Source organism: Typha angustifolia, chromosome 15, assembly GCF_048772165.1.
Source record: "Typha angustifolia cultivar Huaian chromosome 15, ASM4877216v1, whole genome shotgun sequence".
NCBI lineage: Eukaryota > Viridiplantae > Streptophyta > Magnoliopsida > Poales > Typhaceae > Typha > Typha angustifolia.
The window spans coordinates 18,731,512-18,746,771 of record NC_133253.1 but is presented as its reverse complement, the minus strand read 5'-3'; the positions used below and the strand labels follow the sequence as shown (position 1 = coordinate 18,746,771).

Below are 15,260 nucleotides of genomic sequence, written 5' to 3'. Positions count from 1 at the left end.
ACCTTCCTGGAAATTCTCTCGTCCTCATGACGTTGTGTGTGATTGTGTCACCCGTCACACATAACTACTAAAATTGCACAGTCTATTAATAATTCCTAATGCTTCAGAAACAACAAAAAATCGTAAGCAGGATGCATCAAAGAAAACAAAATCCAGTCTGCCACTTGGCGATCCGCATATGCAATCACCAAAAAGATCATTTCTGCATCGTTGTGATGATTCGGTATGAAACCATTTGTCACGAAGTAGATTGGCTAATGTACCATACTGAAACAGTTACCAACCAATAGATTTAGCTTTAAGAAAATTTATCCTGTAGATGAGCATAAGGATCATTTTTTTGGGGAAGATCATAACAAGAAGCAAAGGTTAGGACAGCTTCAGCAGTTTGCTGATCACAGAAAATCTATTCTTCCCAACAGGTTGTAGCTCTGATATGGTAGACTTCAACTTAGAAACGAACGGATGCAAAATTCCATCACAAGTAAACAACGTCTAGAAAAATATATAGCAGCCGAATTGAGAATCGTTAGAGTCAGCTAAATAAATAGCGGGTAAATACCAACCAGATATCTTGGATGAAATTTAAGATTCTTTTAGGGAAAAAATTTGAGCAACATGCTTTATTCAATCCGGACAGTATCAAAATTCAGATACTTGAACTTGCAAATCTCCTCAAAAAAATCATCAGCGGCGTCATGGCAGTTTTTCATCTGAGAGATTCTGATGACCATCTTCCGCAGCTTCGCGCTGTACTGAACCAAAGATTCGAGAGTGTTCAGTTTTTGCTCGGCATTCAGCGGAGACCTCACGGTGATCAGAACCTCTTCCAAGCAAGGGATCGAGAATCTCGAGTCCAGCTGCAGTGACAAATAATCCAGAGTCATTTTCTATCACAGCAATCGGGGAACAAAGTAGATTTCCTGTTAACAAACTACTCACATTTTTTAGGCTGTTCTTTTGGCACAGTGATGCAAACATGGCCCCATGGATCTCAAATTTGCGCAGCTTCAAATGGTTGTTGAAGAATTCGACGAGGTCAACCTCAGGAAAGGGTTGGAGCGTGTCGAAATCCCCGCAAAACTCGATCTTCATCACCAGGTGCTTCACCTCACTTGCACATTGTAGAACTGAACTTATGGCATTCCAGCTCCACTGAACACCTCTGAGCGACAAATACTCCAAGTCCGCGAGCCTTCCCAAATCTACCTTATAAACTCTACCTGAAATTTGCATTCAAATTTATAAGAATCGCGAAGATTAAGATACCCAAATCCAATAAAAGTATCTTAAATTGCTCAAATGAACAATCACCAGTGTTTTTAGCAATGCAGAGGCTCCGTAACCGGTGGTTACCGTTGACCCGGATCCAGCTGAATCCCTGGATCTCGAGAGCCGCAAGCCGCGGCGAGCTCAGGGACAGTGAGCAATTCCCCGGCCCCAAAAAGTCCAACCTGCACTTCTCCAGCCGCTCCAACTCGATCACAACCGAGCCAACCCCGTCGCACCCGAGCAACGCCAATTCGGCCAGGTTTGGGCACGCGTGTACCGCATCCTTCAGTGCATCGTCCCTCAGCGTCGCCCCAATGATCTCCAACGTACGCAGTCTCTGGAAGCAGCCCCAACTGGGGGAGGTAACCAAAGAGACGCCCCAGAGTTTAAGAGTCTCCAATCCATTCGCGACTCCGATACAATCGAGGCGGTTGGGAATAGCGGCGGACTTATCGGCGGCGGTGTCCATGCGGAGCTCGAGGAAGCGGAGAGATCGGCTGCGGAGTGAGAGCCATGAGGCGAGACTCGAGGAGGAGAAGGGGCAGTAAATGACGAGCTCCTCTAATCTGACGGCCGACATGACCATGCGGGTAATGGTGGCATCGGCTACGGAGGCGGGGATCGCGTCGAAGGCGCTGCGGGGAAAGTAGAGGGAGGGGAGGTAGGGGATCGAGTCTTTCCACCGCTTGGAGACGCACGTGCAGGAGGCGATATCGCGGGCGTTGCTGAGGAGGGAGAGGATGTGCTGGACGACGCCGTCGGGCACCGTGTTCATCGTCTATTGCAAGAAAAAGAGTGGAACGATATATGTTTGATGAAATGCCTGAACGAATAGACACAGACGATAAAACAACCCAGACTCTATAATACCAAATAGCACAGAGAAGGATGGCGCTAATAGCGACGGCAAGGGAGGGAACAGAGCTGGTTTGGGGCTTTGGAAACGTTGGGAGGAAAGCAACGGCGCTTCTCTTTTATTTTTCTCAGCTTTGCAGATGATAGAATCTAAGATTTGGATATATATATATATACGAAAATCGATAAGCTACGGTATACAGTTATTAGTGTACGTAGGATGTGAGAAAAGAGAAGGCGCGTTGGTACGTGGGCAATGAGGGGAATTCAAATTTTAAATAGAAGACCGAACCTGGTTCGCATTGGGTGGGGCCCATAGAGGAGGGAGGGAGAGAAATAGAGAATGGCCCGCTCTTTTGAGGGTTTTTCGAAAATTTCGACCGTTCGTGATCCCGGTTTGAACTTTGAAACTTTGAAATTACTGGTGGACGTGGTATTATTTTAACTTTGTAATCCGCCTTCCTCTGGTGCTGTGTCAGTGACTGCGAGAGTGGGATCGGGAGAGGAATAAGCGGTGTGGCTAAAACTGGGAGAACATTGTGAGTGCTAGTGCATGGGCTGAGGATAATATTGAGTTTCCAATTGGTAGACAGAGAGCTTATGGTTGGGCAACTTGCATCTGGCCAGGACCCAGGAATGATCAGACTTTTGAGCAAGGGGATTTCAAGTGTATTCTCGTAATTAGTTAATTTAAAGTGGTACCAAACAATGAATTAGTTAACTTGGTTCAAATATACCCAAATTCACATTTTTAAAAAAAATATTTATGTGATTATTTGTAACAGATATGATAATCGAAAGGTACCTGATAATTATTGGCAAGTTAATTTTATCATTGTAATCACGTTGGGGCCATAATTCATATTGCTAGAGATAATTAATGTCAACTCAGTTGCAACCATATATTGCGCAAGCAAACAATGTGTATGCTAATGCATAAAAAAGAGTGCACACTAGATACAAGTACGCATGTATTACGTATCAAATGCATACTATTTACAAAATTGTGCATTACACAAAATGTAGATATATTATTAGATAAAGTAGCTTGTAAACAGACTATATTTTAGCCTACGTTTACTGATATGATTATAAAGTAAAATTATTTTGCAGAACATTGTGTGCTTCACTTTGGTAACAAAACAAAGCATAGGTTTCTTACCTCGCAATTTGGTAGTGGCTCACCCGTCGAGTCAAGGGTCGCGATATGAAAAGGAAGCTCGCAATGGGCAGAGTTAGTCAGTCACATACAGAAGAATTCCGACTTTCCACTTCTCCAAACATCGAAAAAGAAACTGGAACGTGATGGAATTTGGACTTTCCACCTTCCTTTTCTCTTTCTCCTCCCACTCTCCTCTCTCTATCTCCTCCTCTCCCAAGTCCCTACTCCCTCCTTTTCCACATCATCTTCCCTTCTCCCAAACCCGGCTTATGTTCAAGTCCGGGGAAGTCGGTAGCGGCGGTGGAGACGACGTCGAGTTCCACATGGATGGGAGAAACCTTCGCCCTTTGGTGCGTCGTCGTATTGGTCCTCGGTGCTTGCGTCTTCTTCTCACCTCTCTTCTGGCTCCCCACTTCTTCTTGGTGTTTGAAGGTATTTCTCCAGTCATATTGTAAGCATATGTTCCAGGAGAAACTTTCCCCACCCTATCACTCTTTTGGGTGAATCAACTATTAGAATTGCTGGAGGGACCCTGCCTATTTGTCCATGGTAAAATAGCATTTAACAGAGGAAGATCCTCATAATTGTGCATTCATATATTTTATAAATTATATCATCTCGTTTTACACAATTTTATATCCATCTCCAAGCAGACGCAAATTGCTTTTGCCCTGATCTCCTTACTATCTTTTTGATTGCACAGCTCATGCTCCAGTACTATCCTACATGGAGTCTTATTCGGTCGGATTGCCGGGAATCCTTATCCTCTATCACTAACAAGTGTGCAATAATTTATGCATACCATTCAGAAAACACAGCCCTCTTCATCTAGCCTGTGTTTTGCTGCTCATACTCGATTAAAAGATCGTTGACAGTGTAATGGGTGAAACTCGTGACTCGGGTTATTGAAGAGTTTCCTACTGGTAAGTTAACTAAACGGGGGGTTTCCTGGGTCCTGAGGCATACATCATTAAGTGTATGTAGAGGTACACACTAGACACAGGATGCCAGTAGCTGTAAAGTGGCCGTCCTTTACCCCCTCTCTTAGCAGTAAGCTCTCCCCGAAGGGCTGGAACACTCCTAAGAGGTTAATTGTATTCGAGAATGGAATCTTTTCATTGTTCTTGCCTTTCTCTGCTTATTTAAGATCACCTTATGTCCTACTATCTTGAATTAGCAGGCACAAGAAGAGGTTGTTCACCGACAGCTACAGTAAAGTTACTACAGGACTCGGTAAACAGTTAGAATGACGGACGAGTACAAAATGCAGAGGACCTTAGTCATTATATTGTTGCGCAGTACTATAGTTTCCAATGCAAGTATGAGTTTGAGAGATGTGTGTCTAAAAATCTGAAGCTAGGCTTATGCTTTTGAAATTGCAATGAGCTAGTTCCTATTTCTATGTTGAGTGTCTGCCCGAGTTTACTTTCTCATTTTTGTCATCATCATCTCCTCCAACTGTCTGAGATTCATGTCTGAAGCAGCACTTCGTCTTCTTCACCCTTGGTGTCAAGAAGTTGCTCACTCACTTTCAAGTTTGGTTTCTATTCATCCTCTTTTTGAGTTTTTTTTCTAACTTCATTTTCTTTCTACAAGTAATTTCATCGCCATGAAGTTATCAATATTTGATGGACATCATCCGTTTATACGGCAATCTGGATACTTAATTGACTTAATTTGCTAGCGTTGGTATTGTTTTTTTATTTTCCATTTAGCTGTTTGCATCAGTTTTTCTATTTCAAATATATTTGGAGGTGTGTATAGTGAGAGAGTAGAGAAGCATCAAAATTTGAGACTATTGCTCAGATTTTGAATCATTTATCCGTTTGACCAATGAACAAATATGCAAGCATATATTGCGTGCTTGTTTGAGCAAGAGAAACGAGATTCCCCAATATTTTGATATCTGGCACATCCAATGCATCTAAGAATCCTAAATGGAAATGTAAATGATTCAGGAACCTCTTATTTGACATGCCTTGTATTGATCATTAACTGATTTGTTGCTTTCAGATGCTTGAATATATTTGTAGAACCCTGTTACTTCTCAACCAAATTACAGTAGTCCTAGCTTGGTCCAGATGTAACCACCAAGCGTGGTAATCTAATGTAGCTTTATCAAGATTTCTTTTTGTACACCAATAATTCTATGCCATTTCTTTCAGTTGATTCTTAGAAGAATTCAGTAAGTTTTTACTAAAGTTAGAGTTTGGCTAAAATATACTGCATTTATAGGTAAGATGTATCATGTCATTATGTTTTCTAAGGTAAGTAGATTTGCTATTACATATATATGGGTACATGAGAAGGTCTTATACTGTATATCACTTCAGCTCTCTTTTTCAATAGCATGCCTAGTGTTGCATGTGTCAATCTAGTACTTTGCTCTTGCATCACACTTCCTGTTTGATCTCCAGATTTGCTCACCACATTTCAGTTCCCTTTAGCTTAGCCTTTTTAAAGAACATCTGCGTAAAATAAAAGGCTGGTGTAAGCTTTTCTCTTTTTTCGAGAGAAAAAGCACTGGTGTAAATTGAAGTAACTAATGGTAGGGATTATCCAGCATTAGCTATTCAGTTTAATGAAAAATTCTATATAAATTCATAGACAAAGGAGCAGAAAGTATGGGTTGCATTTGTGACTTTGACCTTGAACTAGTCATAATTTCACAGGGAACTGAATTGTTTCACAGAACGAGGTTATCCATTGGGTCAGATATATTTACTCGATCGCTGATATTAGTTCGTGAGCTGCGTGGAAGTAAAGACTACGTATTTCTTCAGGTAAATGTTTCTCGATAATTTCCTATAGCAGACGATTTGCAGGACTAAGATGGAGAAGTGACTATTTTAGATGCTAGGAAGTGATGTATTTATTAACTCTATCCACTTAAACTGCATACTGAAATCTTTTCGTTTCCCTTTTCTTTTCCTTTCGATGGAAAATCCAACCTACACTTCCGTGATTACAATTATCATTAGTATAAACCTCTGGAAGGCAGTTCTTTCATATCTAGATAAAGTTTGATTGACTCTTGCCGGAAGCAATAAGAAGGCCATTAACATGATATTTAATATTTTGAATCTGGTAGTATATTGACAATCTGAACATCCATCTCTTATTCTATTTTATCTAGTATCTGTGTGTTCTTCATTTGCCAGCCGTTTTCAGCAGAATATTACAACTCCACTCCACTGTAAAATTATCAATATGACAATAAGATTGTTTCGAGCAATTTATTTACTTGTTGGTTTCAAGTTTCCGGTTAGTTAGGATGTAACCCAATGGTTCTGTAATCTAAGTATTTTGAAGGGAAATCATAAAGAAGAATTACTTAACTGTTTCTGCGAAGTGCGTCTGGTTGCAGGCAGCATGCACGATGAGACCACCACTCAATACGCTAGAAAAGAAACAGAGACCGCCACCAAGCATAAAAGGCTGCAAAATCTCATAGTTAAAATCATTTGCCGAAGACCAAAAAGAAATTAAAAGAAAAATGGAACACCAGCAACTTCGTATACCACCGGGGCTATCCAAGAACTCCTCGCCGGCCTCGTTGCTCCGGTACCGGTAATCCCACCTGATCCGAGAATCTCCAGACGGCCAGAGCACCGAGATGGGGTTCCATCTCTCCGGCTGCCGCCGCTCCCGACCGCCCTCTCGCATTGGACGCTCCTCTCTCGTGCCACCGTCGGGCAGCTTAAACCGGCAGACCGGGCAGGAGTTGTGCATCCTGAGCCACGGGACGATGCAATCCGAGTGGTACACGTGCTTGCATGGCATCTCCCTCGCCTCCTCCCCCAGCTCGAACTCCTCCTTGCACACCGGGCACTGGGACCCCTCCCTCATGTGGGCCTCCGTGATGGACACACGTGGTAGCTCATCGATGGCCGAGCCCGGGGCAGGCGGTGGACCCGGGCGGTCGTTCTGGGTGATCTCCTCGATGAGGCTGTCTAAGTTCGGGCCGGCGAAGTAATCCCCAGGTTGGGCGGGAGGAGGAGGAGGAGGAGGAGGGGGAGGGGGAATGGGAATGGGAGGGCGACGCGTGGGACCTCCGGTTACGAGCCAGGGGACTTGGTGATGGACGTGGTAACCGGCGGGCCCCAGGGCGAGGGTGGGGCGAGGAGGGAAGTCGACCTCGTGGATAAAGCGGCCGAAACAGCGGGGGCAGAAAACGTCGGAAGAGGAGGGGAAGGAGATGATGCGGACGGCGCGGCGGCACTCGTAGCAGAAGAAGAGGCGGCAGGTGCGCCAGGATTGGTTCATCGACATTGATCAAGGTCACGTTGGTGTTGGGTGCTATTGCTTCTTAATTGGGTTTGGAGGTGGTTGGGGCATGGCTTTATATATGGTTGATGAATGTGGAAGGAAGGACATGGATGGAAAGGATAGCTTTCTGATAAGCATAAAGCGATTCTCTTCGGTGGGCTGTAAACTATTGCATTGCCTTCAGGTGCAAACTTTCTTGCTTGCCGCCGCTAGAATGAATGAGCATGGTAATATGCAAGGAATAAAAGAGACGACGGACATTTTATTACTCTGGGCTTGGGTTGGATACAATTGTGCAGGCCAACGTAGCCCATCTCCCATATTGCATTGGGCCGTAAAAAATTTCAATATATATATACATATATTCTTCCAAACCTAAAGAAACTCGCCATAACCTATATTATGTACCCCTTTTTTCTTTTTTCTTTTCTAAGGTTTAGCATCACATGTGACTCCAATCAGATTCCTATTTGGCATGGGACGGTCTTGGTATGTTTGAACCCAAAGTTGGACGCTTGTAGGTCGGGTTCTGTTCATTGGTGCCATTGGTGGTGTCTCGTCGTATAGGGACAAAGACTCCTAGAAATAATCTACACATAGAACCAACATTCATTTGGCAATTACCTGTCTGCAAGTTGTTCGCACTAATCTTAAGGCACCAATGAATGATTTAATAGGTGGCTGTGCATAAGATCCGCTGCATGGTCATGCCGCACCACGCACCCAACATGTGCTCCTTTGTCTACTCTATCCCTGTCTATCTAATTATTTCTAATCTGATATCATAGAATATAAATCGTAGTAAGTGAAACAGATCGAAGAGATTTCTAACCTCTTCTTATCCTTAGGAATCCAAGTGGCTACTGAAACTTTTTTGGTTCAAGGAACCAAGATTTCGTGCCTCTCTCTCTCTCTCTCTCTTTTAGTGTGAAGATTCATCCCTAAATCATCCTAATTCCTACATTCCTATCCAAACTTTTATGATAACACGTAGATAACGATTTCCCTAGCCTCTGTAAGATAGCATTACCAATCACTCTCATAGGATTCTTTAGACAGAAAAGGATTGTAATTAAATCAATAATTATTTAGGCGAAGATGCGGAATTAGTAAGAGGACCTCTTGGAACTACGTAGAAAAGTGGGTATTCCTAGCTGATGGGTAAAATTTAGCAATTGCCTCCTACTTATTTGATGAAAACATAGTAAATTACGTTATTTAAGAGTTCCAATTTGGGTCACTGTATCAAGTATACTCTTGTTTTGTCCAAAAGCATGACCCAACGAGTAAACTAATTAATGTCTAACTATTTGAAGATTGATTTGAGTGTGGGCAACGTTGGACTCGAGCCACATTGTTTGACCTAGAGACTGGATTCTTGTCAATTTGGATATAAGTATACATTCATATCCATGCTGCCAGAAATCAAAAGATATGGACTTTTCCTCATACACTAAGCCAAGCCAAGACGACAATCACAAAGCTGACATATGAGTTGCATGGTTAGATGCATCTTTCTTTTATCTGCCAACCACTAGTCGTCAAACTGTCCATAAACTTAAGAAAACAACTAATGTATGAACCAAAGCAAAAGATAATTGCTAATGCCATGGTCACAGATAAACTTGGTGCAGCGGTGCAACCATTCCACTGTTTAATATTATCATTTATCACACCCTCACCTATTGTATTGTTTGTTTGAATTTCAACTTTATGTTAGTCTTCCATCTCAAAAGTAGAATTCTCCCACCTACCGACTCTGAACTCGGTGGCATGAGAAAATTATTCTATAATAGGAAATAGTCAAAAAAAAAAAAAATCTAAATCCAAATGCAAAGTTTCTTAGAGGGCAAGTTTGAAAGAATAAAAAATCTATACAGAATCCTCTGTTTGAACTGCCCTGCAGATATTCCCATTTGACAGTAAAGATCTTGGAAACAAAGGTGCATTCACTCACGCGCATTATGTGATCTTCTTCTTCCATTTGGAATAGTTATCAACTTAAATCCAAGCATAGCTTTCTCTCTCTACCTTACCATGTGCTCATCTGCCCCGCCCCACTAACTTGGCAACTGTAGTACAACTATCGACCTAACAACTTATCGCCGTCCAAAATTATCGTGCACTTCTCTCTTGTACGGTTACGATCACTAATTATGATCTATAAGCGGGTCGGGTAAAACCCCAGATCGGATCCGTAGGCCATGGTGAGGTAAATTGTCTCGAGAGCTATGCACAACCCGATTGGAGCTGGAGTTGGGAGTTGGGAGTCGGAGGGTCCAATTAATTATCGAGTTAAGAGATAACCCAACCCAGCCGGACCCACCTTGGAGGGCCCCAAACGTGGGGGTGAAAGGCTAAGTAACGAGGGCGGTTCATGATCGGGTCCCTTCGCAGGAAAAAGGGTTGGCACGTGCGAAAAGGTGGATCTAGGATCCGACATTATTGCTCCCACCCAAATATCACACCCGCCCGGCGGATCCGAATCCAACGAACCCGTTCTCCAACAGGGATTCGGTCACCTCCATGGTAATTATAAAACACCTCCCTTTGCGAACATCATCTCTTTCTTGGCATTCTTGCTCACACTCTGGTTTCGATCTCAAATTTCCCTTCTCCCTCGCCATGAAACCCAACTCAAGAACTCGAAAAGTTCTTCGGGCGATCCGGTGAGGAAAAAAAAATCTAGGAGGGGAACGAGGAGAGATGGAGACCCAGAAGAGCAGCCACGGCGGGAAGCTCACGAGGACTCCCTCCTCGCTTCTGCGCTCCCCCACCGTCCGATCCTCCTTCCAGAACCTCTCCGCCGTCGATGAAGCCAACCATGACGAGAAGAAGGAGCACCACCCCCAACCCATCTCTCACCGCCACTCGTATCATCTCCTTCCTCTTCTCCTCCCCTTGCCTTTCATACTTCTCCTCTTCTTCCTCCTCTCCTATCTCCGAGATGACTCGCCTCTTCTCGGTAACCTCGTGCTCGCTTTCGTAATCGTCGTCCTGGCCTCCTTCGCCGCCCGCAAATCCCACTCTCTCTGGCTTCGCCGCCGGAAAGCCTTCCGCAGAGGTGAATCCGTGCAATGGTTCATCGGAGATGGGGATAGGGACCAAAAGAAGGAGAAGACTAATGGAAAGGTGGTCCGCGAGGGGGTGGAGTTCTACAGCAATGGGGATTGCTACGAAGGCGAATTCCATCGCGGGAGGTCTAATGGAAGCGGTGTCTATAATTTCTTCGCAAAGGGGAAGTATGAGGGGGATTGGGTCGACGGGAAGTATGATGGGTATGGGATCGAGAGCTGGGCAAGAGGAAGCCGGTACCGAGGGCAGTACCGACAGGGGCTTCGACATGGGGTCGGGGCGTATCGGTTTTATAGTGGGGATAGCTACGCCGGCGAGTGGGTCAGTGGGCAAAGCCATGGGGTTGGGGTGCAGAGTTGCTCCGACGGAAGCTCCTATGTCGGGGAGTTCAAGTGCGGCGTTAAGCATGGCCTTGGGTATTACCATTTCAGGTAAGTCCATTTGCTTCTATTTACTGTTTCTCATTTCTTGATGGAATTAAACTGCGATATAGTCTTTTATTGGAAGTTGAGTACATGAACGAACCATTAGAGTAGACAAAGATGGAAAATTTGTGGTTTTGGTTGTTTTGGAAAGCTATTATCTTGTTGGTGAAGTAGAATAATTGCTTGCTCATTTTGAATTGCTTGATTGATAGATGCTACGTTAGCATCTTTATCCTCAAAATTGGGGGCATTAATGGCTAATATGCTTTTATGCACATTTATGGGCCTTTATGGATGATCTTTAGCTTACATTCATTTATATTATTTGTAAAGTAATGATGTAACAAGTGAAACCAATTTGAGTTTGTGACGACAGGGAATTTTGGTATAGCTGGGTGTATTGAAGTTACCTAAATTGAGGAGAGATCAATCACTTGATTTCTTTTTCTTGAATCAGTCATCAAATCAGATGTGTCTACAGAGCCCTTTTTTTTCTGTCAAAAGTCCAAATTCCGTTCCTTGTAGTAGTTCACAATAAGAACTGGTCTTATTTCAGTGGTTCTTAATACCTTCTTTTCTGTTGGCTTTCATCTCAGTAGTGTTAGCTTTTAATTTATTAAGGTTCCTTCAGCAGCCAAAGAGGTAAAATATCTTTGTTTATTGTGGGCAAGCATGAACATTGACCCTTTTGTTTATGAGCCCTCTTTTGGCAATGATGGAAGAGCTTCTTTCATGCTTTTTAAATATTTTCCGTTCCCCTAGTGAGCAAGAATGAAAGTATGACCTTCAAAGTTTCAATTACACTGCTAATGCTCCCTTGATAACATACTCTGTGATTTCCAGATATTTAGTTGCCAATTTTCTTTTGTTAACTAAATATTAGGTGGTACTTTACATCTGTTGGAAGCTTTGCTAGGGCAAAAGTCAGCATTCACCGCATAGACTAATTTCAAATTAGATGCAGCTCTAGTATTCATAATTGCTTGATTGAGATTATCAATTACCAATTAGTTAAATGATTGCAGGAATGGTGATCAATATTCCGGAGAATACTTTGGGGACAAGATTCATGGTTTTGGTGTTTACAACTTTGCGAATGGTCACTGTTATGAAGGTTCATGGCACGAAGGCAAGAAACAAGGTTTCGGAATGTACACATTCCGTAATGGTGACACAAGATCGGGGGAGTGGGATTCTGGAGTTTTAAAGAGCCCTCTACCCCCATCTGACCATGCTATTCAGCGTGCCGTGCAGGTACGCTCATACATTTTGATTTCACTAATCCTCACTTTGTTCTTGTAATGTTGTTTCTGAAACCCTGAATATGTTTGGGTTGCACTAGGCTGCTCGAAAGGCTGCAGAGAACGCTACTCTTGTTCCTCGGATAGATGAGCAGGTGAACAAAGTTGTCATGGCTGCTAATAGAGCGGCCACAGCTGCTCGAGTTGCTGCAATTAAAGCTGTGCAGAACCGAATAGATGGCAAGTTTTGTGACACCTATGTTTAAGACGGGGCTTCTGTTCTAACTGTACATTACGTACTGAAATAACTACTAATCCCAGAGATCCCAAGTGGGTAGGCAAATCTCTACCCAAGTCAAAGTGAAAAAAGAAAGTAAGATGGCCAGCTAGAGAGATCCCTGAGAATTTTAGATGATTGTATTCTGGAATACATCCAGGCCCTTCTCTCACAGGCTGTAACTTGTACATAGATGATGCACTGTACCAATTGAAAATGAGTTCCCTAAAATACTTCCATGGTGATTGCTCTTTGTATTCTCAAATGCTTTTTGATCCCATGTGATGTGATTCTTGATGGTAATCATCTTTCCTTGTGCACATGGGGAACTGTAAAAAAAATTTCTTCAGCACTTACTGGTCCCTCAGCTATTTTAGTACTCTAAAATGTTATTTGACTCATACCTCCAGTCGTAGCTTCTGCATCTTGACCCTTCCCCTGCCATAACTCCTCCATTCTTTGCTTTAGTACCATCTGGTCCACTTGCTACTTTTAATTTCAACCCTTGAATACAATAACTTCTCTTCCTTGCTTTCCCTCCATAGAATCCCTTCAAAGATTTTAACCACTCCACTCCTACCTGCCTGCATCCCTACTAATCCTATGCTTAGTAAGAAACCCAAGATAAATTTTCAATCACATATGATGACCACTATGCTCTCTCTCTCTCTCTCTCTCTCTCTCTCTCTCTCTCTTTTAGGTGCTAAAACTGAAGTGATTTGTCATCTCTGGCTTTCATAGAGTTAAATCTCAAATCTTTTATCTTCTCACAGCTAGAGATGCTCTTTTCTGAGGCATGGCTCTGCTCAACTTAGCATGTACACACTGCTTATAGTTTATGCCAATGCCTGGCTGCATCCTTTCTAGTTAATCTTATCATTATCTGAGGCTAATGGCCTTAAATATACTGAATTTTATTTGTGGCAGAAGAAAGTCCGACGAGAATTCTTGCACAACTTATTTAGGATAAGCATTTAGAGACATGGTGGTCCCCAGTGATGGCGTCTCAGTTTAATTCATTTCCATCTGAATGTTTGCTGGTGACATAATGCTTGCTTGAGCAGGAAGACATTAAAGAGTAGACGATTCCTTTATCTCTTCCAGAAGCCCATCCTTGGCTTCAAATTTCAATAAGTCGTAGAGGGACAGATGCATCTATATGAGTGACGTCTCAATTAAAATAGTTTGCTGTAGCTATCTAATGCCACAAGGTTTTCCTGTTGTCAATCATATGCATGGGGCTAGGATTACAAATGCATCTCGAAAAACTTATCAGGAACAGTTGTTGACAAAAGCTTGGGAAAGATAAAAGCTCTACAGATTTTCTCTTTCTTTTTTCTTTTTCTCTTGCCAGAATTCTTATTTTTGCAAGATGCTATAAGATATTGTGGGTTTTCTTTTTTCTATATGGAGTCCTATATTTTCCTAAAATTATTTAAGTAACCAGTTGGAAACAGTTCATTCCTCTCTTGTCGATTATTACAATCATTAGGAATTGTAAGGTGAAAAAAGAGTTGGCTTGGATCATTATTTCATTTAAATTAAATTAATACTCATTAAGTCATGGTCATGATTAACTATTACTTTTAGTTTATAACAAATGACTAATTTAATTAACAATGCTGAAAATATCAATCTATTACTCAATCAGAGGGTTGGATATTACACCGATGACTACGTTGCAGTGTTTAAATCTTATCCTATCAATTTATGATAAGAGGATAGTTCTTCGTAAAAGTTAAGGTTTTACATTATCTAACAAAAAAAAAGAAAAAATGTAATTCCTTTTCCTCTTTATGACTTATTTGGCTGGGTGCATAGAAGAGTTAAGGAAATAGTATTGAGATTTGACATATGATCACTAAGGGTAAATAAAATTGGTAGTTAATCTCATGGCATGAGATCATAGACTAAGGTTTCAGTCTTATGAATTTAATGGCGATTACGTTGAGTTTGGTTAGGTGGGAAATTAGTAGGTGGGGAAATTAAAAGATGAATTCCCCTCAGTTCTTAAAGATGATCAAAGCAACAGACGACGAGCTTTGAAGACATGAAACGTGTGACAAAAATTTGAACATGATACAATCCGTGGAGATTTTCCAGTAATAAGAGGAATATATAAGTTATCCAATTCAAACCCTACTTTCATCTCTTTTCTTACTTTCGTCTCTTTTTTGTGTGGAGATTAGGTGGAGAAGTTTGAATAGAAGATTCTTTTTTTTTTAAATTAGCGGTGGTATTGCTCAATATTTAAGATTGACGGATAAGATAATACTTAAATAGTTAAAATGACTCATGTTATATAATATTACGAGTATTTTCAAATACTAATTCCACTTGAGACACTATACATCCTAGCGGGCAATGATACTCAGTATTTAAAGTTGGTGGTCTACTTTTCTTTTTTATAGTCCACGATCAAATACACGATAAGATAGAGTATATTTGAATTGATGTTTTGTATCTGATCCGTACTCATTTGCGTATTGCATAATTCAGCAATTCCATATTTTAATCAAACGTTTCCGTGCTAAAGAATCTTGGTACTAAAATTCAACCATAGAGAAAGGCAAATATTAGTCTTTCTTTTTTTTATATATAAAAAATATATATATTAAGATTAGTCTTATTTTTCCTACCCAAAAGAAGTCGCCAACAATGACGATATCAATGTGCATCCGTTT

At 41.8% G+C, this 15,260-nt stretch overlaps 3 protein-coding genes and 1 long non-coding RNA gene across 12 annotated transcripts; 2 read left to right on the top strand and 2 right to left on the bottom strand.

The window, feature by feature from the left end:
• Positions 1–491: 491 nt before the first annotated feature.
• LOC140777591 (F-box protein At1g10780) lies at positions 492–3,425 on the bottom strand. Of its 2 annotated transcripts, none has more exons than XM_073121806.1 (4): positions 3,290–3,425; positions 1,315–2,050; positions 943–1,223; positions 492–860 (listed from the first exon to the last, which is right to left on the bottom strand). In XM_073121806.1, exons 2-4 carry the CDS (start codon positions 2,045–2,047, stop codon positions 624–626), a joined length of 1,251 nt encoding a protein of 416 aa, XP_072977907.1. In that variant the 5' UTR covers positions 2,048–2,050; positions 3,290–3,425; the 3' UTR covers positions 492–623. The 2 variants fall into 2 exon arrangements, with proteins under 2 accessions (XP_072977907.1, XP_072977906.1); XM_073121805.1 differs by lacking the exon at positions 3,290–3,425 and adding an exon at positions 2,143–2,359.
• A 154-nt stretch (positions 3,426–3,579) lies between these two features.
• Positions 3,580–6,793, top strand: LOC140777595 (uncharacterized). Of its 5 annotated transcripts, none has more exons than XR_012107049.1 (4): positions 3,699–3,838; positions 3,993–4,824; positions 5,962–6,072; positions 6,657–6,793. It is a non-coding gene; the product is annotated as an uncharacterized lncRNA (long non-coding RNA). The 5 variants fall into 5 exon arrangements; XR_012107050.1 differs by having other exon boundaries at positions 6,642–6,780; XR_012107048.1 differs by having other exon boundaries at positions 3,580–3,721; positions 3,993–6,072.
• On the bottom strand, positions 5,617–7,983 carry LOC140777593 (E3 ubiquitin-protein ligase RZF1-like). Of its 4 annotated transcripts, XR_012107045.1 has the most exons (3): positions 6,811–7,981; positions 6,629–6,727; positions 5,716–5,757 (listed from the first exon to the last, which is right to left on the bottom strand). XR_012107045.1 is itself a non-coding variant. In XM_073121808.1 (2 exons), the coding sequence occupies exons 1-2, from the start codon at positions 7,559–7,561 to the stop codon at positions 5,713–5,715; spliced, it is 978 nt and encodes a 325-aa protein (XP_072977909.1). In that variant the 5' UTR covers positions 7,562–7,983; the 3' UTR covers positions 5,617–5,712. The 4 variants fall into 4 exon arrangements, 3 of the variants coding, with proteins under 3 accessions (XP_072977909.1, XP_072977910.1, XP_072977911.1); XM_073121808.1 differs by having other exon boundaries at positions 5,617–5,757; positions 6,629–7,983; XM_073121809.1 differs by lacking the exon at positions 5,716–5,757 and adding an exon at positions 6,066–6,483 and having other exon boundaries at positions 6,629–7,983.
• Positions 7,984–10,125: 2,142 nt separating this feature from the next.
• On the top strand, positions 10,126–12,928 carry LOC140777592 (uncharacterized). The gene is made up of 3 exons (XM_073121807.1): positions 10,126–11,064; positions 12,084–12,312; positions 12,401–12,928. Exons 1-3 carry the CDS (start codon positions 10,265–10,267, stop codon positions 12,563–12,565), a joined length of 1,194 nt encoding a protein of 397 aa, XP_072977908.1. The 5' UTR covers positions 10,126–10,264; the 3' UTR covers positions 12,566–12,928.
• The last annotated feature ends 2,332 nt before the right edge of the window (positions 12,929–15,260 follow it).

Coding starts and splice junctions, on each gene's coding strand:
- LOC140777591 (XM_073121806.1), bottom strand. CDS start 2,047: ATGAACACGGTGCCCGACGGCGTCGTCCAGCACATCCTCTCCCTCCTC. Junction 1,224..1,314: donor CTGCATTGCTAAAAACACTG/GTGATTGTTCAT, acceptor TGCAAATTTCAG/GTAGAGTTTATAAGGTAGAT. Junction 861..942: donor AAAAGAACAGCCTAAAAAAT/GTGAGTAGTTTG, acceptor TTGTCACTGCAG/CTGGACTCGAGATTCTCGAT.
- LOC140777592 (XM_073121807.1), top strand. CDS start 10,265: ATGGAGACCCAGAAGAGCAGCCACGGCGGGAAGCTCACGAGGACTCCC. Junction 11,065..12,083: donor CTTGGGTATTACCATTTCAG/GTAAGTCCATTT, acceptor AAATGATTGCAG/GAATGGTGATCAATATTCCG. Junction 12,313..12,400: donor CTATTCAGCGTGCCGTGCAG/GTACGCTCATAC, acceptor GGGTTGCACTAG/GCTGCTCGAAAGGCTGCAGA.
- LOC140777593 (XM_073121808.1), bottom strand. CDS start 7,561: ATGTCGATGAACCAATCCTGGCGCACCTGCCGCCTCTTCTTCTGCTAC. Junction 5,758..6,628: donor AGACGCACTTCGCAGAAACA/GTTAAGTAATTC, acceptor TATTTTACGCAG/ATGTTCTTTAAAAAGGCTAA.